Consider the following 24,666-nt stretch of genomic DNA (forward strand, 5'->3'; position numbering starts at 1 on the left):
AATCCTTTAATAAATCCTTTAATTCGCAATTTCCTTGCATGCGTCCAAACATATTTCGGCACAAGTGTCAAAGTGCAAACTACTCCTCCCCTAAGAATTGAGTTACGGTAGGTTTGGCTCATTGACAAAATTAATATAACTGAATCCTCCCCTATTCTGCATCACTGCATTTCCTACGCTTAATTTGCAGCGTATTCCAACAACCGACCCAGGGCGCTGTTGAGTTATTTTCGTTTTTGCTTTGAATCGAGTAACTGAAACAGAGAGGCGTTTTTACAAACCTCACCCACAAATATGTGAGAGTTAACCGCTAAACAGAAGCGAGAATGAGACGACTGAGAACAACAGGTGTTCAAAAATGGCTCAGCAGGTATGTCTAAAATGATGCTTGCAGGATTTTAATAGCAGACTAAAGTCTTTCTTATTAACTGATTTTCTCTTCTTCTTCTTTTTCTTCTTCTTCTTCATTTAAAAATTAATTTCAGTTAAACTCTGAAGAAGGGACCACATTAATTCCTCTACAAAAAGATGCCAGAAAGTCGAGATGTTCAATGATATCTGCATCTTTTAATTTTATCAATTCTATTATAGGATCTGGAATAATAGGTAAATATTTACTTGAGATGCCTTTAGCTTTTACCACACTGCCTTAAACAAAAGTTAACTAAATTATATGCAAACAGTTACTTGGATGATAACCTTTGAAAGACTTCAAACTGTTATTTCTGTAAAAATATTGTTGAATAATCAGTTAGTTTTGCTCATTTCAGTGTAACAAGGAGAAGCTTTCATACTGTTCAAGCCCCACAGCTGTATCATATGACAAGCGCCTGTTGCCCTGTTTCATAAATTTAACTCTTTGTTATGCTTACACCATTAAAAATGAGTAATAAAAAGACTGAAATGTGTTTGTTAAGAACCAGTGCAGATGTTGTGGTGCTTCTTTACTCTGCAGTTTTTGCTTTCTGGAGATGTTTAATTTAAATTCTACACATTATCAGCTGCAGCAGTACATTTTCCTATTTATTTAACCAGGTTTACCATACGCATTGAACCAGGCAGGGCTTCCCTTTGGCCTTCTTCTTTTGATAGTTGTTGGATTCATCACAGGTAAGCCTACTAAAGATGTATTTTATTTTTTATCTTTATGGGGGGAAAAACACACAAAACATGAGTCAAAACAAAAGAAACCAATACAAATAACATATTTTTTACTTTGTCTTTCATGGAAGATTACTCAATCATTCTACTTATAAAAGGAGGAAACCTGTCAGGGACAAACAGTTATCAGTCACTTGTACACAGCACATTTGGTTTCCCTGGATTTGTAATTTTATCTGGACTGCAGTTTCTTTATCCTTTCATTGGTAAGTTCAGTATTAAATCAAGCCTTTTAGCATCTTCTGGCTAATGCTCTGAAAAGTATTTGTTTAGTGCTGTATTCCTGTTACCGTTCATCTATTGACTTTTGGTTAACAAAAATGAATTGGAATAATAAAATGAACTTTTCTCCTTCAGCGATGATCAGCTACAACATCACAATCGGTGACACATTGACCAAAGTCTTTCAAAGAATTCCTGGAGGTGTAGTGAAACGTGAAATCTCTGCCTATAAATAAGAAAACGTGTAATAAATAAACACTGACATTTATTGCATTCACATTTATTATGTTACAGTTGGCCCAGATCACATACTCGCGGAGCGTCACTTTGTGATCATATTATCAACTGTTGTTTTCACGTTCCCCCTCTCGCTTTATCGAAACATAGAGCGACTTGGGAAGGTAAGTCTGGTTTTTTTATAGCATCCAGCACACTGTGGTGATTTTAAAGTAGCTTATAAAATATTCACATGTGTTACCAGGTGTCCTTCCTGTCAATGGTGCTGACAGTTATCATCCTCATCATTGTAATCATCAGAGCAGCCACCTTTGGACCCCAAATGTATGGATGAATACTCTGTAGTTTGCTAATCCACGTAGATTTTTGCTTAATTGCACTTGTCTGTGAAACATGGGGTTCTTTTTAAAATCACCTATTTATCAATTTTACAGACAAACTGATGTATGTTTGTGTTCTCTGATGACTGAATATATAAATGTACCCTCTAGCCTCCCCACAGATGATGCATGGGCATTTGCAAAGTGGAATGCGATTCAGGCAGTAGGTGTAATGTCTTTTGGTGAGTTTGTGTGCATTGAGCTTCTACTGATATTGTACATCTCTAGAACACTTTCAGTAGTACTGTATGTTACCACAAGACAAGAAAAGAAAACAGTACAATAAAAGCACAGCATGCATGCCAGCCTCATGACATCAGGAATTTCATGAAAGAGTGTGTCATTTGCTTAACACCAACATGAGTTTTATTGGTGGTTGAGACTTTTCTCAGGAAGTGTTAGAGACCAAACAAGTTAAGGCTTATAGATAATGGACTAATTATGAGACCAGAAACATGATGGCTTATTGCTGACTATCTTCTTGCAACATTTTTTGTTCCTTTTGTAAAATTGTTGGTCATTAGACCATTACATGGCAATAACACTAAGTGATCCTCATGTATTTCCATGTTTTCCTGATCAAAAGGGACCAAAATGTATTAACTAAGCCATTACTGCTTATTCATCAGTATCCAAGTGCTAAGGCTCAGAATTTCAAAATCCATCATAGCCCTGACCTGCAACCCAGCTTTACTGTAAGAAGATCAAGCCTATTATTTTGAGGCACTCAGCCACAAAAGAATACAATATGCTGCTACCAGAAAGCTGCATTCTTGTCAGCCTCTTTTGATGTTTTTTTTAATATGCTGGAAAGTTAGGACAAGTAAAAGTGTAACATAAATAATATGCTCAGTTTACCATTAATACCACATGTGGGAAACACCTCAAACTGTTCTTCGGCGTGGTTTTTTGTCAGCTGAACTTCAATATTCTGCTCTGTTTTTGTCCTTAGCCTTCATATGCCACCACAACAGCTTTCTTATCTATGGCTCACTGGAGCAGCCCACTCTTTCTAACTGGTCTCAAGTCACTCACATCTCCGTAGGCTTAGCACTAATAATCAGTGCTGGATTTGCCGTTGCTGGCTATACAACTTTCACTGGCTACACACAAGGTACCATGTAGTACATAATGTATAGCAGGTGTCTGTGCAATTTAAATGCCACAAAAACATGTTTAATTATATCAGAATTTATGCTTTTTAGGAGACATATTTGAGAACTACTGTAGAAATGATAACCTGGCAACATTTGGCCGCTTCTGTTTTGGCATCAGTATAATAACGACATTCCCACTGGAGTGCTTTGTGACACGAGAAGTAAGTAATACTATTTGACAGGCCAATCAGAAAAAAAATAACTGTTAAATGATTACATATGTGGGGAAGTGATATAGCCACTTGCACGCAAATGCTTCAGCAAGACTTCTCAAATAGAAAGACTACAGCAACATCTTTTAAATACTTCAGCAGCTTCCTGAGTGTAATTTTGTTTTAGTTTTTAAAAATCTTTTAACAGCTATAGAAAATGCATATATATTTAAATATATTCATTTTCTCACAAATGTATTTTTCAGGTAGTATCTAATGTCATTTGCAGCCGAGATCTTTCAAAAACTGAACATGCAGCCATAACCATGCTCATAGTTGTAGTCTGCACATCAGTATCTTTGGCCTATGACTGTCTAGGAGTTGTTTTGGAACTGAATGTAAGTCTGCACTGACATAAAATTATTTATTTAGGTATGCTAATTCATTCTTCTCTTTATCTTACTGATATTATCTTCTTCCATCCAGGGTGCTCTGAGTGCCACACCTCTGATCTTCATCATCCCATCTGCCTGCTTCCTTAAGCTTTCCTCTGGCCGCTGGTTCGATGGTGAAAACTTGATACCCGCGGTGTTAATAATAATCGGCTTGTTCATCATGATCACTGGTTTGATCATGACTGGCATCTACCCACAAGGCTGTTCACATGGAGTGGAGATGTTCTACTGTGCAGATGCCAATGCCTCTAGCACTGTACCACCTGTATGAAAATAATGTGTCAAATATTTAGATGTCTAAAAAAAAACCCAACTTTTTTGTTTTCCTAATGTATACGGACACACTTTCCTCAATTCTGTTATATGTTTATTGGCTGCTAGGTTATTGGTGCTTTGCCTTATATTTCAGACTGTAGGGTGGAAGAGGAAGGACCCTCCATTAACATGAATTTACATTTTAGTAAAAAATCAGGATATATAGTTTTTTCAAACTTTTGTCATAAAAAGAAAAAGAAAAACTTTAAGGGAGACTTTTTAATGGTGGCCACAACCTAGGTGGCCGACTGTTGTTCTTGGGAATACTCATCATGGATGAGTGTGATATTAAGGTATTCAAATCCTGTTTTACTTTATTCTAATAAATTAATTTAAGTTATCATTATTATTGTGATTATTTTAGACTACAGACTTTTCTTGGTACTTGTGTTTATTATATACATGGAAGGGAAATTGTTGGCTTCCGCATATTCCCGCATGATGTCGCTGTAGACAAATAAAGCGTTTATTAAAATGAAGTAAAAAACCAACAAGGCTTCTTTTGTCTGCGCTTTATTTCACTGAATGGACACAGTCGCCTGTGGATTTTATTAATAGGTGGTTGAGCTAAGTTGTTACTTTACGTGGTAATGTCAAGTTGCCAGTTTACTCGAATGCGCTACCGTTATATGCTGAAAGCCTCATTAATACTAGGGAGCAAATGAGAGAAACGCCCCGTTTTTGCGCTTCAGTGTTGCGATGCAGCGTCAGAGATGTACGCAGAAAAGTTGGCAGAGTTGTGCACTGTATCAATAGACACACATATATGACTGCATGTGGTTCATAGGAAGGGAGGGGGAGGATAAACTACTCTAGGATGGACTGCAAAACGGAGTTATGGATCATTTATCGAGACAGTAGGACTCCACAACCAAGGTTAATACTGATGGTGATGGAAGTTTGAAGCTGCTAGAAAACCAGCAAGGCGTGATCAGTAAAACGTTTAATTACAATGCCATCTTTTTCATTAAAAGAAAGGAGGAAACTGCATGCAAATTATAATCTGATGATCTCGTGTGGTTTTCGCCCGTATTTCAATATTTGCCCGATTGCATCACTTGAAAAAAGCCGGTTTGACTGCCAGTCTCATCCATGGAGCTCTGGTCTAAGGTATGTAGATCAGTCATTTGGTTTGCCAGCTGTAATAACTGTTAATCTCAGAATTCTGAGAAAAGAAAAAAAGAGGTGCCCACTTTTTTCCCCAGTGGCCCTGAATCTCTTCCATAGTACATCTCAGCTGAGTCACAGTTGGAAATGTTTCAACCTTTGAACTCTTTTCATTTCCAACGTTTTACTGAGAAATTGCCTTGACCATATGTCGAGCTCGTGGGAACAGTTTTGAAGGTAAAACATTCTACCTCCTCTGTCTCTGTGATGAGCCTAGTGGCATTTTTTGTTGTTGCTGTTTTTGCAAATGGTGCATGGATTAGGTTTGTTGATTTGATATTCTGTAATACAAATGTTGTTTTTTTTTTCTGTCCAAATTGCGGTTAAAGATGCTGTTAAGACATTATAGGGAAAAAATTTTATATCAGCTTTTGGTTTATAGCCTTGGAGATGGTGTCAGCTGCTTGTAATCCGGTGTTTGGAATCATAAAAATTAGCTTTTTATAGTTGGTCTTTATTTTCTTGGCATTCAGAGGCCATCTCATGAGATTTTCAGATTGAAATTAGAGGTGAGATGGAGAATTTGAGCATATGACAGTTTCCAATTCAGTCTTCCACAATAGCTGTACAAAGTTTCAAGTCTTGACCTGCACGCTGTGATTTCCCCATTTGTTAAAATAGCATTCAGGCACATTATAGTTCTAAAAAAAAAACAACAAAAAAACCCCCCAAGACAAAATACACCAAAACAAAACACAGCTCTCTCAGTCTGAATTTTATTCATATTCTATAAGTATTGTGTCATCTGAGAGCACAGCCACACTCCTTGACAATAGAGAGTAGCAGATTATCTTTCTGTGGTTTGAGTATTATTTGGAAAAATAAATTACATTACTTTATAACCTGCTGGGGTGTGGATGAAGACATGTTTCTTTTTTCTGGCTTTTCATATTTGGGGTAACTTAAGCGACTGCCTCTCACTTTTTCAAACACAGTCATACGTGAAGATTTATGTAACCCTCAAAACTACGTGTCATTTGTTATCAAAATCCTAACCATGCCAGAATTATCAGGCTGACTGTTTTCAAGCACAGTTGTTGCTAACACATACACGTATATTATTTAACAATAGGTATCATTTTTTTTCTTGCTTCAGTCTTCTATAAGCAATTAAATAACGCATTTAAGAAAAAAAAAGTATTTCTAACTGTAACCATCACTTTTGTGTCATTGAATGATGCTGCTAACTGTCCAGAAATGTCATGCTGCTATCAGAAATCCCACACAGATTCTCTGTGCTCAAAAGGCAAAATTTTGGGTATGATTTAACAATATCCACCAAGCAGATGCAATACAGGATAAGAAAAATGAGCATTAAGGCCTAGCAAGCTGTTACTGATAGTGAGCTATGGTGTGTTTTAATACTGGGCTGGATGTTTTGAGACTGAAGAAGCTAAACTAGAGAAAATGGTCTTCAATTCAACTAAATTCAGTTTTATTCATGTAGTGCTATATCAAAACAGTTGCTTTAAGGACTTTTATTTTGCAGGTTAAACCCTAAAATAACAGAGAGAAAACCAAAAAATTAAACAACCCACTTTGAGCAACCACTTGGCAACAGTGGGACAGAATAAAATACTACTACTACTACTACTAATAATAATAATAATTATTATTATAATTTTAGCACATAGTGAGTGAAAGAGAAACAGTCAGTGCATCATGGGAAACCCCCAGCAGCCTAAGCCTATTGCAGCATAACTAAGGAAGGATTCAGGGTCACCTGATCCAACCCTAACTATGTTACTGGAGGCCATTGTAATGCCATCCAAAGTAAACATCTGGTTAAGCAGCATATTTCCAAGATTACTAGAGCCGAGAAAAACAACCTCAGTTTTATCTGAATTTAGAAACAGAAAATTAGAGGTCATCCAGGTCTTTAGGTCCCCAAGATCTTTTTAATATGTTTTTAAGACATTTTAGCAGTTTAACTAATTTGTGTGTGTCTTCTGGCTTTATAGACAGAAAAAGTTGGGTATCATCTGCATGTATAATGTAAATAGAATTGGTCCTAGCATGGAACCCTGTGGAACTCCATAATCAATCTTAGTGTGTGAAGACGACTCCCTATTTACACAAACAAACGTGAGTCTATTAGATAGATATGATTCAAACCACTGCAGCACAGTACCTTAGAGCATGCTCTAATTGCTGTAATAAAATATTATGGTCAACAGTATCAAACTCTGCACTGAGGTAGCAGGACAAGCACAGAAATGAGTCCACTCATAGAGGCCATAGGAAGTACATTTGTAACCTTCACTAAAGCTTTTTCTGTACTCTGATGAGTAGTGAAACCTGACCAAAACTTTTCAAAAACCATTCCTCTCCAAATGATCACTATAAACTACTCTTAAAACTACTTAAAACTTAGTTAAAACTACTCTCTCGATTTTTGAGATAAAAGGAAGGTTGGGGATTCGCCTGTAATTAGTTAAGACAAATTACCTGAAGGAAAGGTACCTAATAGACACACTGACGGTTTGGAGAAGGATCAATCGGAGAGAAAGACATGGAGAGAAAGCACTTTTATAAAGAAAATTTTGAGGAAGCATGGTTGTGTGGTGATTAGCACTGTTGCCTCACAGCAAGAAGGTTGATCCCACCACTCAGCTATATCAAATTTGTGGTTGATCCCACCACCTAGCCTAGCCCCCACAACCCTGACAAGGATGGACTTTCATAAAGGCATCTAGTTTAATGAAATATATTACCCCACTGCTGTAATCCATTATTGTAAACGTAAATGTTATTAAGACATGATCAGATGGTTTTTAGGGAACACTATTAAATGTTCAGTTTCTGTACTATATAACAGAAGAAGATCCAGAGTGTGATTAAAGTTTAGGTGGAGTTTTTTTTAACATTTTGAGAAAAGTTAATTGAGTCCAATAATAGATTAAATGCTGCTATGAGGATGTTACTTTATGGTTCAAAATCATCTTCAATTATTATTCTATCTGAAATCAGAAATCAGATGGATTTTGAGTTTTCCAATTAGGGTGGACAAGACTAAGCGTTAGTCTTTCAAATCAATTAAAACTCTGTTTGAGTCTATGGTTGATTAATTGTTGAGGTCTTGGGTCTTCATCCTCATCATTGAAAGAGTGTCCACGTTACATCCAAAGTGAACAGAATCAATTTTTTGGGATTTCCTTACCTGGATGATTGAGCATGCATCAAGACCTTTGAGCTCAGAGGTTGTAGTAATTGCTCAATTTTTTTTCTGGTGTATCAGTTTTTCCTTGTCTTTCCTCCACAATCTCCACCATTTCTGTCTCCTGTTATGTCCCAATATCGGTCTGGTGTCTGTGTGTCCTGTTCGTGTTGCTGTTAGTGTCGCTATCTGGCTTCCCTGTTATTTGTGTCAAATTTATATCTATTAGTTACTTTCTGTTTTATTTTGATAGTCCCTTATCTCATGTGCGTTACTCCTCCGCCTGTGCTTCAAGGATTCTGGTAATTTGCATGACTTGGGGGTGTTGACTTATTGATTTCTTCTATGAAGAAGAAATTGATTTATTCTATTTTTTTCTAATAATTGATTTATTCTATGAAGCAGAATAAATCATTTAACCGAATAATAAATAATGGATTAACAGGGACTTAGAGGAGAGAGAGACCTCATTTTTAATAATACACACTTAGTTATTTTATTCTTTGGGAAAGCTGAGGATGCTATATTGTATATTTACATTGTGTTTTTGTGATTTGTATTTCCTTGAATATTTTTTGATATGTTTAAATGATTATTTTTTGCTTATTTTTGGTTTGTTTTTTTGGTGGTCTGGGAGCAGAGGGATAACAGGAGGAGAAAAGCTGAAGAGAGGCATCTCTGGTTCATTCAGGAAACAGAAGAATGACTTGTCTTTGTTACCAGACAGATTCCAATGCAATAACTGTATGTACCAGTGAAACCTTTCAGTAAATATTCATGTATGGTTTTTAAATATTTTTTGTCCTTAAACACCTCATGGTTGTCTATTTATACAACATTGAAGTTCAAACTAGCCTGTTTAAATTTACAGTAGTGCGTGGATCCTGCCTGTATAATGGCTATCCGGTCGTTAAGTCTGACGTAACTAGTCGTGTCTGGGTCTAAACTCCACTGCAGGTCCATATATCACTATGGCATTACTGAGAGTTGAAAAACTGTCTAAAGTCTTTCATCTTTAATAAAATGATCAGCGTTCTGCTCTACCAGGTGTAACAGTTGAGTTTAACATCCAGGCATCCATGAAAACGGAATTTATGACATTTAATGGAGTTAGCAGGAAGTTAGCTCGCTAGCTTCTATCTAAATACAATATAGCATGTCCTGACTGCGGGGTTTTGGAAACAAATTAAAACGTACAGCTCTGTTATCACTTCCAACATAAATGAAGACAGAAAACTAAACAGCAGTGACGTTTGTAGGGTTACTGAAGTTTGGCTAGCTGGTATATGGGCCTGCACTCCAGACTGTACATTAATGCCACTGTTTTGCACAATATCCAACTACAAACCTCTGTATATTTTTATATATTTTATTTTATTGCTTACTCTATTTAATTTGTAAAATATGTATACACACACACACACACACGTAGAAAAACATATTTAGTATACACATCCAGTGATGCATATACTATTATATATTGTACATATATTTATTAGTCTCAGATTTAGCCATTCTTATATTTTGCTTGTTTTATGTTATTGTATTTTTGCACAACTCTGCTGCTTGTGAAGCTCGCACACAAGAATTTCACTCGCATGTACTGTACCAGTGTACCTGCACATGTGATGTGACAATAAAAGTGATTTGATTTGATTTATATAATGATGTGCTACGTGACCGCTAGCGACACAGCTATGTTAGCATAATATAAACAAGCTAACTTTTTTTCCACTCGATAAAAGTTAACGTGAGTGTTCTCGGTGGTCAGGAACAAATGTAATCACATGGCAGGATGCTGTAAAAGGACCAAACTTCAGCCAGGAGAACAACTGATATAATCCATCCACAACACGAGGTTAGTCATTCATATACTGCTGCATGGGCTGGGTTGTAGTTACATCCTAAGGTTTTAAAAACTGAGCTTAAATAAATGATTAGCGGTAATAAAAGCCGAGGGAGGTCAACAGTGATCACTGACTGTTTTAGGAGCTTTTTGAGATTAAATAGAAGAAAATACAAAACATTAAACATGTTAACAACACAAAAGACATATTAAATGCAGACTACTTTAGGCCCGGAAGTAGGATTCGTCACGTCATCACCTAACAACTGGATAGCGCTTTTTTATGTCTGTTATACTACAGTTAGACCACTCCCACTGTCAGCCTGTAACATTAAAAATGAACTTGTATAAATTAGGCCTTTGTGTATTCTTAATAGAAACTTTTACAAGTTTTCCATCAACATTCAGACATTTTATGTAATAGAAAAATGGACTGCCTTGATTTATGTGACCTGCATTATCAGTCTTGTTTTATGAGATACAGAAAATCCCAACAAATCCCAACAAGCATGAGTTTAGTTTAATAAGCTGCTTACACAGTTATTTGCCAGTGACAGACTTAAACTGGTACTAGGACAATCAAAAACAGGTATAAAATGGTAAAGTTGCATACCTTGTCAAATTACTCTCAAGTGCACTATTACTATGCATATGTTTGTCATGTACCCATGCGTACTCCTATTGAAGCACTGGTTCCTATGTTTAATTTTGTCTAATGTCAGACTGCTAGAGTGAACTAATATTGTAGTAAAGCTTATCATCTTCTAACATACATCGTACCAACTTACTGAACCACAGCATGACACAAACAAGCATGTAAACAGTTTCAGTGAGGGCATTCACACTGACACTGACCAGAAAGTTGACATTTTATATGGTTCTTCCAGCTGCAGTGAATGCTTTTGTAAAAACTGCAGTTAAACATACACATTTACTTCATATTGTATAGAGCCTTTAATGGTAAAATGTATACATGTTTAGCAATAGTCTAAATTTTAGATAGCTGGAACACAGGAATGTCAACAATTTAAAAAATTATCTAACAATTTGCAAAGTATTTTTCTAGGGTTTCTGCTCTGACACTGATAATCTAAGATAATCAACAAACTCGGCTTGGATTTGTTTTTTCTACTACAAGGAAAGTTTCTGTAATGTGTAAAAAAAACCCAGCCTCCTCATGACATTTTTGCACCTGATGGACTGGGACAAATCATGGCACACACTCTGGCATGCATAATCATTGATACTGTGCCATTAGTTTTCTTTTAAAGTAGTGATTTTTGGTGGAAAGCCAATACCTGAAGATAGAACCATTTTGAAAGAGTAAAAAAAAGAAAAAAATAAATATAGAAAGAAAATTAACCAAATCATGATTTTTATTTAGTGATAACATACAACCTTTCCCCCCTGCTTGAGTAATATAACAGTCAGTGGTATGACAACAATTGGAAAAAATTATTTAGAATTTCAGGAGCAGAATCACACCTGAAATACGCCCTTTCTGGTTCTTTGGCTATATATGACCCTCCTGTACTACAAGCTGTTTATTCTCATTTTTGTTTGATATGTGGAGCACCTTCACATCCTGCTTCATCCAGCTCCAGCCGCTCCTCCAAAAATTCAAACCAACGCAATCTTTTGCGTGCATTCATTTGCCACCTGGCATAGATAGTAAGGGTAGACTCGTCATTCAACTAGGAGACTGCACAGTTTGCAATTATTTCAATGACTTCACAAGTTCCATGTCTGTGCCGCTACCTGGACTCCTGCTCATTCTACAGATACTGTCATTCCTGCCCAGCATGCCCACACAACCCCACTGACCCTCAACATCATCTGGTTCCAGGTTTCTCTGGCCATGGGAAAACCCAGTGGCATTAATTTCCTCCTCCAAAAGCATTTTCTTGCTCCTCTTGCAAACAAATGGCTACCCCCCCCCCCCCCCCCCCCCCCCTCCGTTTAGGACACCTGAACTTTACCCTGTGCATAACTCCTCAAGGCCTCCCTTCATTTCTCACTTTCATCATTTCAATTTTTGACACAATTATTCTGGATAGCTTGTCCAAGCTGAAATTTGGTTCTGGCAATATCTGCTAGCCATCTCAATTGGCTATTTTCTTTTTCTTTTTCTTATATGATTATCAGCTTTCCCACTTGACGACATTTAGCTCTTACTACTCCTAGTTCTCTGGGTTAGCATATCATGGGGTTGTCATGGAAGGTGGTTCTCCTGTAATTGTTCTTCCAAATTCAACCAGTGTTTACAAAACTGCTTATTGTCACCTTGATTATTTTACGAAATCTACACAGTAGTCATAAAAATGACACAAAATGAAGTAAACTACCCAGCCAGGTAATCCCGATTTCATATTCTTTTTCAAGATAGACTCACCCCTAAGGATTTACTAGCCTTTGATCCATTACTTTCAGCTTTAAGTTCTCTCATCATCGGGAATACTTCGGATCTCTTCTCCAGTTATTCTTTCTGCATTTCTGCCATTACATCCACTTCAGTCAGTGAAATCACAGATCACCAGTTTGAGGTCATGAGGTCAATCTACCAATCATATATTTGCAACCATCTTTTACATTTGCAACACACATTTTCATCACTGCTTCCTGGGGATTCCTTCTTTGGGGATTTGCCTAGCCCAGGAGCTGCAGCCAGTCTCTTCTGGGGCCTTCCCCAAGCAGCAGCCTCAATTGATTTCCACTAGAAATGCTGTCATATCTAAATGAGGATGCAGTCCCAGCTAGTGAATTGGAGATAATTTATCTGCATTTTGAAGTGGGGACAAACACTCCCCTTCTAGTTCTCTGTATACAACTATATATGCCCTGTACTACAAGCTGTTTGTAGTGCATCATCATCATGCGTCTCTCATTATTACATTGGGAAATGCCTGGCTGGAAAGCCACCATTCTTCTCTGAGGCCTTCCCCAAGCCTTAGCCTTAACTGTTGCTCTGCCATCTGCAATTATCTATTGGGAATGCTGTCAGACCTAAGTCAGGATCCATTTAGGTTAGTCAGGTCACAGCTAGTGAATTAAAGACACCAGGTAGCAAAATTAGCTTCAATACAAGTTAAAGGATTAACTTATATGCGTTTCATAACACTTTAAGTAATGATGCCCATCCTTAGCAGACATAAGGGATCCTTGCTCCTTAATCCTTCCAAGCGAGTCATATTATAGCCTAAATGATACTTGTCTATTCTCTAAGATAAAAAAAATTACAGTCAGTTTGAAATAGCAGATATCCATATTAAAAAAGAGACTCCAGTGGATATCATGATCACTGTAAAAGGTTGTAAACATTTTGCATTCACTACAGTGTCTTTGGTGTAGCACAGATTTCCTTTTATATATCTTGTTCTTTGACGTCTTTGTTCACAAATTCCTTTTCACTTTTGTCTTTTTCAAATTTGTTTTTTCTATTTGTTATTTCTATTTTCTATTTCTATTTCTACATGAACGCTGAGAGGCCGCAGAAAGTGTCAGTTTGCTTTTATCGGCACTGGAAGTTTTTCTTAAAGTTTATCTGTGTCATCCTTTTCCATGTTAATGAGCTTTTCATCCTTTTAATTGTTATTACTTGATGTCTCATGGAGTCTTGTGTCTTTTCTTAGACTTTCCCGTACATACTTCCGAAATGCTCTCTGGATCACAACAACTGAAACAGCCTCCTGTCTGCGCCGGATGGTGGTACTGATGGGTTCGTAGGACACCTTTGAAAGATTCGAAGCCATGAAGCGCTCTTCCATTTGCTCCTTTAGAATGTCCATTTCTCCACCCTCGCCTAGAACACGCTTTGTGAATGCAAACAGGATGTCTAGGCAGTGAATGCGGTCACCACTCACGATGGGTAAGTCCATAGAGATCAGGTCAAACTTGTTAGGCTTGGCTATGCGCAATGGTGGTTCCAGATTATCTGCAAATTCTGAAAGCTTTTTATACTCAATGAACTGTGTTGCATGAGGATCAAACCTTTCCCAGACCTCATAAAAAATTTCAAAATCATCCTCACTCAGTGGGTCAGCGCTCTCTTCAGTAGCTACACCAAAGTTTTCCAGGATGACTGCAATGTACATATTCACCACAATAAGGAAAGAGATAATGATATAGCTCACAAAGAAGGTAATTCCCACTGCAGGATTCCCACAGTTTCCTTTAAAAGTACTACCAGGATTCTCCATCTCAGGGTCACAGTCATCTCGATTTGTGTTGAGAATGGGATGTAGTAGGGTATCCCAGCCACCTGAGGTGGTGATTTGGAACAGACAGATTATGCTGTTCGCAAAAGTCTCAAAATTGAAAAGATCATCAATACCTTTTTCCTTCTTGACATATGCAAAGTTTGACATGCCAATGATGGCATAGATGAACATCACCAAGAACAGCAAGAGACCAATGTTGAACAAGGCAGGAAGTGACATCATCAAGGCAAACAAGAGTGTGCGGATTCTTTTGGCTCTTTTAACAAGGCGGAGGACGCGGCCAATCCGTGCCAGTCGGATGACTCTGAACAAGGTTGGTGAAAGAAAGTATTTTTCTATTATTTTAGAGAGAAACAAACCTAAAGAAAGAAATGAAATGATTAAACACTGAATGACAGATTACTGCTATATTAAAAACTTGTCAGAGATAAACTGTAAATAGATGTGAGTCATACCGATGATTGACAGAATAACAACGATGAAATCAAATATATTCCAGCCATTCATGAAAAAGTAGTGCCGGAGCGAGACCATCTTCAATAAGCACTCTCCAGTGAACACGACAATGAATACCACATTTATATAGTAGAGAACCTTTTTCTTGTACTCTGATTGTTCATCAGTTTCCACCATCATAGCAATCATATTAAGTGATATTAGAACCATGATCACAATATCAAAAGATTTCTTGGTTGTAAAATCAAAAATAAATCCTAGAATCTTGTTCTGAAACAGATAGACATGGGTAAAATAAACAAGAATACATTTTAGAAGAAAAACAATAAGATTTTTAATTCATATTGAATGCAGTCAAAGTTTGACTCGCATACTGATGGTCTAGGGATCGGTTTTTGTGGTTTCTTTGATGCCAGTTTTTTCATGGCATTGTAGTATTTCTTTTGTTCTTCAGTCATAAAGATGTCTTGACCTCCTAAGTAAAGAAAACATGATAGGCACATTAAATCACTTAAATCAAAAAAGAGAAAATACCAATTCTTTTTTTTACAAAGAGGTTTGATACTTATCTTTTTCTTTTGCTGATTGAAGTTGTCAATAACAACACCAGTGAAAAGATTGAGTGTGAAAAATGCTCCAAATATGATGAAAACAACAAAATAACAGTACATATATAGGTTGACCTCATAGTCTGGTTGTTCTTCTGGCTACAATGATAACAAAAAAACAAGACATTAAAAAAAAGACGTCCTTTAGATTACTATTCTGGCCAAGCGGATGTGTGCCTTAAGTGATTTAATTTTACAGGAAACTCTGCCTTGGTGGTATTCGCTTACTTAGCACTGTGTGTACAGTGCATAAAATATTCTGTCTTCCTAGTCCCTGTCAGTATCTGTCAAAAACTTGAGCTGCAGCATTTTGAATCAACTAAAGGCTTTTCAGGGAGTTTTTAGAACATTCTGATGATAATAAATTACAGTGGTACATCCTAGAGGTAATAAATGCATAAACTAGTTTTGGATGTCTCTAATTTTTAGAGATATTGCGCAAATGAAAAAAGCAGTCCTACATATTTGTTTAATATGTGCATTACCTGGCCAAAAATGACTTCAAGATTCCTCACAATGTTATTGGAGGCCACCGTAATGCCATCCAGAGTTAACATTTGGTTAGACACCATATTTCTAAGATTATTAGGGCCGTAGAATAACCTGTTTTATCTGAATTTAGAAGCAGGAAATTACAGTAGAGGTCATCCAGATCTTTAAGATAAAGCTAACTCTTGCTCATGTTAGACCAACCCTTCACTTCAAAAAATATATTTTACATTGTTATAAATTTTTCATCAGAAATATGTCACCGCCTCAGCAGAAGAAAGTGTAATATGATTTTAATAAAACATTGACATTTTACAGGAGTTAAAGCATTTATATGGTGAGATATAAAAATAATCACCAAGGTTTGAGAATCAACAGCGGCATACATGATGTCCATCCAACCCTTAAATGTAGCCTATAGAAAAAAATACAGTAAGTGACAACGGTAGAAAAACATGTTCTTCTATTACAAAATTTGCAACAAAATACTGATTTACTTACTACTTGCAACAGTGCAAGGTAACCCATGCCAACATCATCAAAGTTGACCTTAAGATTCATCACTCGAGCGCTTCCATTTTCCATTTGCTTACAGTCTGTCATATTTTTCACTTCTGATACCAGGAAATTTTTATTTGTGGTTGTGTTGACACAATAGTAGAACTTTCCTGCAAATAAGTTGACTCCAATGATACTGAAGATCAGCCAGAAGATGAGGCATACCAGCAGCACATTGAAGATGGAGGGAATGGCTGCCATTAGGGAATTGACAACCACCTGCACATCAATACACAAATTACATAACATAACATATCTGTACAGCAGACAGAGATCACAGAATAAAACTGATGCATGATATTGTACACTGTGGTAATGGTTAAAAATAAATTAATAGATAAAAAAATAAGAAAAAACACATTTTTAAGTGCCATTGCGTTGGGCTGCAACTAAAGTTTATTTTGGTAGTTGACAAATCTGCCAATTTTTCTTAGATTGGTCAAATAGTTAACGATTACTTTAATAACTCCTGTCTCCACTTTCTGTGAGCTAACCTCCTGTTTTAGGCTCCAGTACCTCACCTGCTCACGTCTGACAACCTGTGAATATTACCCTGCTGTCTTGTCCATTTATGTGGTATTGGTATATGACAAGTCAAGAATAAAATTCCACGTAGATGAATTTTATTGTCGACATCATTGATGACGTGGGGCTGCACGGCATCAATGGGTTAGCGCGGTTAGCTAGTTAATGCATTGATGCCGTGCAGTCCCACGCACGGGGCAATCTCGATAAGGGAGATTTGTGATTACTTATCTTCATATGATAAGAACCACAAAGTGCTTCACAATAATATAAAACACATGTACATAAAACAACACAATCGAGTCTGCAGCACAACTCTAGTAGAAAGCCAGTCTGAGGTTTTGAGCTTTTAGCTGCTGTCTGAAAGAATAAATAAAATCAAGGCAACTTTAAGATGGAGGCAAAGAAATCCACAACCTGGGGGCTGGTGTTCTAAAAGATCAATCTCCTCTGGTCTTAAAACTACTAACAGCCTTTGATGATCTCAGGCTGCAAGGGAGAGCATGGGGTTCTATAAGATTCGAGATGTAGGCAGGATTGACTGAGAGCTTTAAAAGTCAGTACTAAAATTTTGAGGTGAATTTTAAAATGTACTGGAAGCCAGTGTAATGGGAATAAAACCGGTGTAATGTGCTCTGTATTTTTGTGTCTTTGTTAAGAGCTTTGGAGCAGAATTCTGGACTGATTGGAGACGGTTAGGATTCTTTTTGTTCAAACAAAGACAAAAGACTGTTACAATAATCTAAGCGAGATGAAATAAAAGCCCGAATCAGTATCCAATTCAGATTTAGACAACAATGTTGTCCTTGTAATCCTTAGTTGAAAAATATGTCTGTGAAGGTTCTCAGTCATCCAGGTCATCGTAGTCAAAGGAGCTTGCAAAGAAAAGCGTCTGGACTTCTTTAAGTTACTTGAAGACGTTTCACCTCTCATCCGAGAAGCTTCTTCAGTTCTAAGGTCAAATGGTGGGGAGTCCCAGATATAAACCTAGTGGGAGTATCCCCCCACAGAGGGACAAAAGGACCCCCTGATGATCCTCTAATCGCCTGAGCCAAGGTGTGGAACTGGGTGTGGGTCCCAATCAGCCAGAGTTTTGGGTGAGTTCATTGGTACGGGGGAGCCCATGGCACAGCCATGTTTTTGTCTGTAGTAGCCTTCGTTGTATTTGAAATATGTAGTGGTGAGGCAGAGGTCTAACAGTGTGCAAATCTGATCGGGTGTGAAGTTGGTCCTGTCCTCCAAGGAGCTGTCTTCTTGTAGTCGTTTTCTGACAGTCTCCACTGCCTCCGTTGTGGGTATGCACGTGAAGAGAGAGACTACATCAAAGGACACCATGGTTTCATCTGGATCCAGGGTAAGTTTCTGGACCTTGTCAGTGAAGTCGGTGGAGTTCTTGATGTGGTGTGGGGTGTTCCCCACGAGAGTAGCAAGTATGGTAGCAAGGTGTTTTGCAATGTTATAAGTGGCTGAGTTTATGCTACTGACTATGGGTCTGAGTGGGACAGCTTCCTTGTGGATTTTAGGAAGTCCGTAAATGCAGGGTATGGCATCCCCTGGGTAAAGGCGGTGATAAGTAAGTCATTGTCAATGATTTTGTCCTTTTCCAAGTCTTGAAGGCAAGCTATAACTTTCTTTTTGTAGCTGCTTGTCGGGTCTCGCTTTAAGGCTTCGTAGGTATTGTTGTCACTGAGGAGAGTAGTGATCTTTGTATGGTAATCTGTAGTGTTTAGGACCACGGTGCATCTTCCCTTATCAGCTGGTAAAACAGTGATGTTGTGGTCTTTGCTCAGGGAAGCGACGGCCTTCTTTTCCTGTATTGTGAGGTTGGACAGAGGGACTTTGGCACTGGAGAGGGTGGCTGAGACTTTCATCATGATTTGCTCTGCTTCTGTCTGTGATAATTTATTAATCTTTATGGCAGATTCTATGGCTGTGATGAGGTCCACTATGGGCAACTGTTGTGGAGAAATGGCAAAATTGAGTCCTTTGGCTAATACTCTCTTTTCAGGTTCAGTGAGATTCCAGTCTGAAAAGTTCTTAACCCATTTCTCCTAACTGTCTTCAGGTGTGTTTTCTTCTATGGGTTGTGTAGGTTCAGAATGAGGAGTGTGTGTTTTTGAAAGCAAGGTGTGAAATTTCCTGCGTTGTCTTTCTTTTCCTTTCGAGTGTTGGGCCCGCTGAGCCTTGTCCACAAACTTGTAAACCTCTTCTAAGATTGGAGAGGGTAGAAGGGTTTCCAGTTCCTGCAGAGTCGGGGCTGATCTTGATCTGGAGGGCATCTATAGTGAAATGGACCTGTCTTATCCTTTCACTTAAAAGGTGATTTTGTGCTCTCTGTAGAATCAAGTCTGCTTTGTATCCCCTGACAGTGGATCCAAGGCGCAGGCTCTTAGGAACAACTCTGGTTTGTCTACATCTTAGGTTGAAACGGAGATGGTTCCTATAATCCGCTAGTTTCCTTGATTCCCTTTCATACTCCCGCACCAGTTGAAGGGTGTTCCTCCTAAAATGTACGGCAATATGTCTGTGAAGGTTCTCAGTCATCCAGGTCATCGTAGTCAAAGGAGCTTGCAAAGAAAAGCGTCTGGACTTATTTAAGTTACTTGAAGACGTTTTCACCTCGGATGAGAGGTGAAACGTCTTCAAGTGTCACCTATTGTAGCCAACCTTTACATGGAGGAAGTGGAAAGGAAGGCTCTTGGCTCTTTCAAAGGAAGAGTACCCAGCCACTGGTACAGATATGTAGACAACACCTGGGTCAAAATCAAGACACAAGAAGTGGAATCCTTCACTGCGCACATCAACACTGTGGATAAAAACATCAAGTTCACCAGGGAAGACACAAAGGACGACTGTTTGCCTTTCCTGGACTGCGCTGTGCACATTGAAGAGAATGGCAACCTCAACATCGAAGTTTACCGGAAGCCCACACACACGGACCAGTACCTCCTGTTTGACTCCCATCACCCTCTAGAACACAAACTTGGAGTAATTAGGACCCTACACCACCGGGCAGAACATGTTCCCTCTAAGCCTGAAGGGAAAAAGAAGGAACACACACATGTAAAGGAAGCACTCAAAACGTGCAGCTATCCTAAATGGGCATTCTTAAAGTCAGCAAAGAGGCACAGAAAAGAAGATCAGACACCAGCGAGGGAGGATAAGAAGGACAGACGCAACAACATTGTCATCCCCTATGTAGCCGGTGTATCAGAGAAACTCAGGAGGGTTTTCTCCAAGCATGACATCCCGGTGTACTTCAGACCCAGCAACACACTCAGACAAAAACTGGTTCACCCGAAAGACAAAACGCCAAAACACAGACTTAACAATGTGGTGTATGCCGTACAGTGCAGCGAGGAATGCCCAGACCTCTACATTGGAGAGACCAAACAGCCACTTCACAAGCGCATGGCACAACACAGAAGAGCCACCTCCACAGGACAAGACTCAGCTGTCCATCTGCATCTTAAGGATAAAGGACACTCTTTCGAGGATGCCAATGTTCACATTTTGGACAGAGAGGACAGATGGTTTGAAAGAGGAGTGAAAGAAGCCATCTATGTCCACTGTGAGCGGCCATCTTTGAACAGAGGCGGTGGTTTACGACACCAACTCTCTGCCATCTATAATCCAGTTTTGAGATCCCTTCCCAGACGCGTTAACGCCCACTCACATCCTGGGCCATCTGACCTCAGGAATTCGCATGATAAGGTGGGGCCAGGTTTCACAATGAACTCACCCGAAACTCTGGCTGATTGGGACCCACACCCAGTTCCACACCTTGGCTCAGGCGATTAGAGGAACATCAGGGGATCCTTTTGTCCCTCTGTGGGGATATATCTGGGACTCCCCACCATTTGACCTTAGAACTGAAGAAGCTTCTCGGATGAGAGGTGAAACGTCTTCAAGTAACTTAAAGAAGTCCAGACGCTTTTCTTTGCAAGCTCCTTTGACTTAGTTGAAAAAGGCAGTTCCTAATTAGCTGCTTGAGAGTGTTGCTCTAGCGACATCGCAGAATCAAAAATAACATCAAGGTACCTGAGGCTCGGCTGAACAGAAGAGCCAAGAGAACCAAGATGCTGCTTGATTACAGATATTTGGCTGTCGGGAGCAATAATTACCGTTTCTGACTTCTCTGAGTGCAGCCGCAAGTAGTTGTCACAAAGCCATTGTTCAATGGAAACTAAACATTTTATTAAAGAGAACAACTTTTGGACTTCCATTGGCTTAAAAGAGCACCAGAGCTGAATACCATCAGTCTAGAAGTGATAAGACAGATCAGGGAACTGCCTAATTATAAGTCCTAGAGGTAACATGCACAGGAGAAAAAGAATAGGTCCCAGAACTGAACCCTGCGGTACTCCACACGTCAGATGTGACATAAACGGATTTGCACAAAAGTTAAAAGATCCATTGGAGAGGTATGACTGAAACCACTCCAGAGCCACAATTTTAGCTTAGAGATAAGCCTGTAATTCTTAAGCTGTGTTAGATTTGAACTGCTGTTTTTTAATATTGGCTCAACAACAGCATACTTACAGAACCTAGGCACCACACCTGTTAAAAGAGAGGTGTTGCATATCTCTACAACAGAGGGGCCAATGGCAGAGAGAACATTTTGAAAACAGTCCAGCAGGTAGAATGTCATATGGACAAGTGGTGATTTTCATTTTATCCAGCAGAAGTGAAAGATCATGTATGGTCATTGGGTTAAACACCGACAGTGAATACCAGTAGTTCAGTCTGGTGGTCGTAGTGCAAGGGTGTGGGGGATATTTTCTCGACAGACTTTAGGCTTCTCAGTACTGATTAATCGATCCATCCAATTAAGTATTGCCTAAATGCCACAACCTACTTGAGTATTATAAGCAACCATGACCATTCCTTTATGTCCACACTGTATTCATCTTCTTGTGGCTGCTTCCAACAAGATAATGTCCCACAAACCTCAAATAATTTCAGACTGATCTACACAGTCACCATATCTAAATCCAACAGAGCAAGTTTTGGATGTGTTTGAACCATAGATTTGTATTCTGGATACGCAGCTAATAAATCTGCAGCAACCGTGTGATTTTATCGTGTCAGTATGGACCCAAAGTCTCAGAGGAATGTTTACAGCACCTTGTTTAATCTATGACAAAGTGAATAAAGGCAGTTCTGAAGACTAAAGAAGGCCCACCCAGAACTAGCAAAGTGTACCTAAGAGATTTAGGTTGTAGTCTAGTGTACTGGATTAGTGGTAGATAGTTCAACGTGACTCTGAATGGATAGGTGGTTCCAACAGCTCTTACCCTTATGCCCTCAAAGCGTGACAGGGCTCTTAGTGGCCTTAGAGCTCGTAGGGTTCTCAAAGACTTCATGGGACCGAAATTATTAGCCTTTAATGTGTTGGCTACTAGATCGGCCAGTGAGATCTGGAAAAAATACAATTACAAGTATGTTATAAGCGGCACAGATATATTAAACTGTGTGTTTCTGTCTAAGCAGCATTTTGATGTACATTAGCAATTAGGAAGTCCAACCAGCACCAGGCATTTGAGAAATATTTAGCAAATCCATATGCCATCCACTTCAGTAACATCTCCAGAATAAAGATGCAAGTGAAAATTTTGTCTGCAAACTCCAAAACTGTTTTAATAGTCTTCCTCTGATCATTGTAGATATCTTCAAATGCCTAAATGTGAGGGAAAAGACAGGTAAGTGTAAATACAAATGGAAAGTGTATTAATGCCAAACATGCACATAATGAAATTTCCATTAAAAATATCAATAGTACTTTGCAGACAATATCTTAGGATTTGTTCCAAAACAAACGTGAGAACAGATCACTGAAAGAGACTGATTTAGTAATATTAAATGAAAAAAACTTTTTAAAAATGAACAGTTAAGAACTGCCTGATTAGATGCCAGATGTTTTTATGTAAATACTTACAAGAGCCCCACTGCTAAGCAGGATCATGAAGATGATAAAGCTCTCAAACCAGTTGTGCTCCACTATCTGATAACAGGTTTTTCGTAGTGCCCACCATATTTTAGCCCAGCCCACATCTACATTTACTTGACAACAATGGAATGCCTGCACACAGACTGAAAAGAGACAATGGTTAGGATGGTTAGAAATGGTTAGAATGGTGTTTTAGACATGGAAAATGCAGATTCAAATTAAAACTAAAGTTATAGCAGGTGTTAGTTTCACCAGCAGAGAAGCAAGCATTAGGATCTATATCATCTTCTAATTCAAATTCTGGAGAATTTCCTTTCTTTCCAGCTGGTACATCATCCACTGTGCTTGCATCTGAGCAGCTGAACTGTCCATCATCAATGATAATCTGTGGATGAAATTAATAGTGTAGATGAAAATCTTGGATGAGCTGATATAATAAAGCCATTGAGTAAGACTAGTTTCACAAAATGACAGATTGTTCTGTCATTTTAGTAGTAATTTTAAATAGTTGTACAAAAAACACCTGAGGCACTGGATGCATTTTTAGGTAATTATTTGTATATGACTTTGCTATTTTCAAAATTTGTGAATAAGTGTTTAAAATTTATAATTTATATTTGCATTTCAAGTTATGAAAATGATTTGATAAACATGTTAGTGGTTTTTACAGTAAAAAAAACAACAAAACTTTTTCCTAATTGGATTTTATGTTTTTTGGTTGATTTTCATTTCATTTATTTATTTATTTCACACTTGGTACAAAAAAAAATCAAACAAACCAACCACACTTTCTATCAAAAACACTACAGCCATGTGTGAAAAGGAGCAGGAAGAAGAAAATTTTGAATCAAGTGTGTACGATACATGTCATTGCCATGACTAGATTTTAGGCTGATCCATTCACCTTTACTAATGATATACCTAACTTACGCCAGCAACAGTGTTCTCTTACACTATGTGGTTGCATTACATGTCATAAATAACTTTTGTAAGGCTTGGTTTAAAACAAAAATCAGGCATCTTTAGAGATTTTTGAGACCAAGAACATCCTTACCGCAGGACATCCTGCTACATCTGATGAAGCACTGTTGAAGTCCTCAGTATTGGGTTCTTTTATAGCCATAGAGATGGTGACAGTCACACTAGGGTTGTTGATGAAAGATGTTAGTGAATCATTGCTTTTGGTGCTGACTATGTATTTGTCCCCAGTTTTTTCTACGCCGATCACCTCCCCATTGCCATGGTTTAGGATACTGTTCGGCCCTAAAGGTTTGTGGAGTTCATCCAGAGATTTTTCCTCATCCTTCTTTTGTTTCTTCTCTCTAAGGCAGGCACTGCTGCAGCTAGTGCTGAAGGAAATGCTTTCGTATATACGTGTAATGGCAATTTGCAAATTGTTTGTCTCTTTGTCATCCATTGCCCATGCTAGATTGTCAGCACTGAATGAACTCAGCAGCAGGGCCAAGAAGAGGTTCAGGACCTGCCAGGTAATGACATGGACAGGTAAAATTTATATTGAAACTATTATAAACTGATTACAACAAAACACATATTACTGTAAAACCGCTATGTACAATTACTTAAATAAGAATTACATTTTAATCAGTTTAATGA

General features: G+C 38.2%; 2 protein-coding genes across 2 annotated transcripts in view; one reads left to right on the forward strand and one right to left on the reverse strand.

The window, feature by feature from the left end:
* Positions 1-289: 289 nt before the first annotated feature.
* Positions 290-4,099, forward strand: slc38a11 (solute carrier family 38 member 11). Its single transcript, XM_087829849.1, has 12 exons — positions 290-370; positions 486-606; positions 1,036-1,110; positions 1,233-1,367; positions 1,519-1,584; positions 1,678-1,784; positions 1,865-1,944; positions 2,112-2,182; positions 2,953-3,114; positions 3,206-3,318; positions 3,576-3,707; positions 3,796-4,099. Exons 1-12 carry the CDS (start codon positions 359-361, stop codon positions 4,033-4,035), a joined length of 1,314 nt encoding a protein of 437 aa, XP_087685975.1. The 5' UTR covers positions 290-358; the 3' UTR covers positions 4,036-4,099.
* Positions 4,100-13,830: 9,731 nt separating this feature from the next.
* The window catches only part of LOC102779061 (sodium channel protein type 1 subunit alpha-like), a 36,846-nt gene continuing 26,010 nt past the window's right edge, over positions 13,831-24,666 (reverse strand). The window contains exons 14-24 of the mRNA XM_087830071.1: positions 24,107-24,532; positions 23,305-23,437; positions 23,041-23,195; positions 22,609-22,782; positions 22,400-22,522; positions 16,521-16,796; positions 16,378-16,434; positions 15,488-15,629; positions 15,297-15,397; positions 14,922-15,192; positions 13,831-14,825 (exon numbers count right to left, since the gene is read on the reverse strand). Of these exons, the coding sequence (XP_087686197.1) occupies positions 13,831-14,825; positions 14,922-15,192; positions 15,297-15,397; positions 15,488-15,629; positions 16,378-16,434; positions 16,521-16,796; positions 22,400-22,522; positions 22,609-22,782; positions 23,041-23,195; positions 23,305-23,437; positions 24,107-24,532 (2,853 nt within the window). The remainder of the gene's footprint in view (positions 14,826-14,921; positions 15,193-15,296; positions 15,398-15,487; positions 15,630-16,377; positions 16,435-16,520; positions 16,797-22,399; positions 22,523-22,608; positions 22,783-23,040; positions 23,196-23,304; positions 23,438-24,106; positions 24,533-24,666) is intronic.

Source organism: Neolamprologus brichardi, chromosome 16 (assembly GCF_056152115.1).
Source record: "Neolamprologus brichardi isolate AB-2024 chromosome 16, ASM5615211v1, whole genome shotgun sequence".
NCBI classification, from domain to species: Eukaryota; Metazoa; Chordata; class Actinopteri; order Cichliformes; family Cichlidae; genus Neolamprologus; species Neolamprologus brichardi.

What these genes read in the sequence shown, in the direction of transcription:
- slc38a11 (XM_087829849.1), top strand. An exon ending in GCCACCTTTGGACCCCAAAT is followed by an intron (nt 1,945 to 2,111) that starts GTATGGATGAAT and finishes TGTACCCTCTAG; the next exon opens with CCTCCCCACAGATGATGCAT. An exon ending in GAGTTGTTTTGGAACTGAAT is followed by an intron (nt 3,708 to 3,795) that starts GTAAGTCTGCAC and finishes TCTTCCATCCAG; the next exon opens with GGTGCTCTGAGTGCCACACC.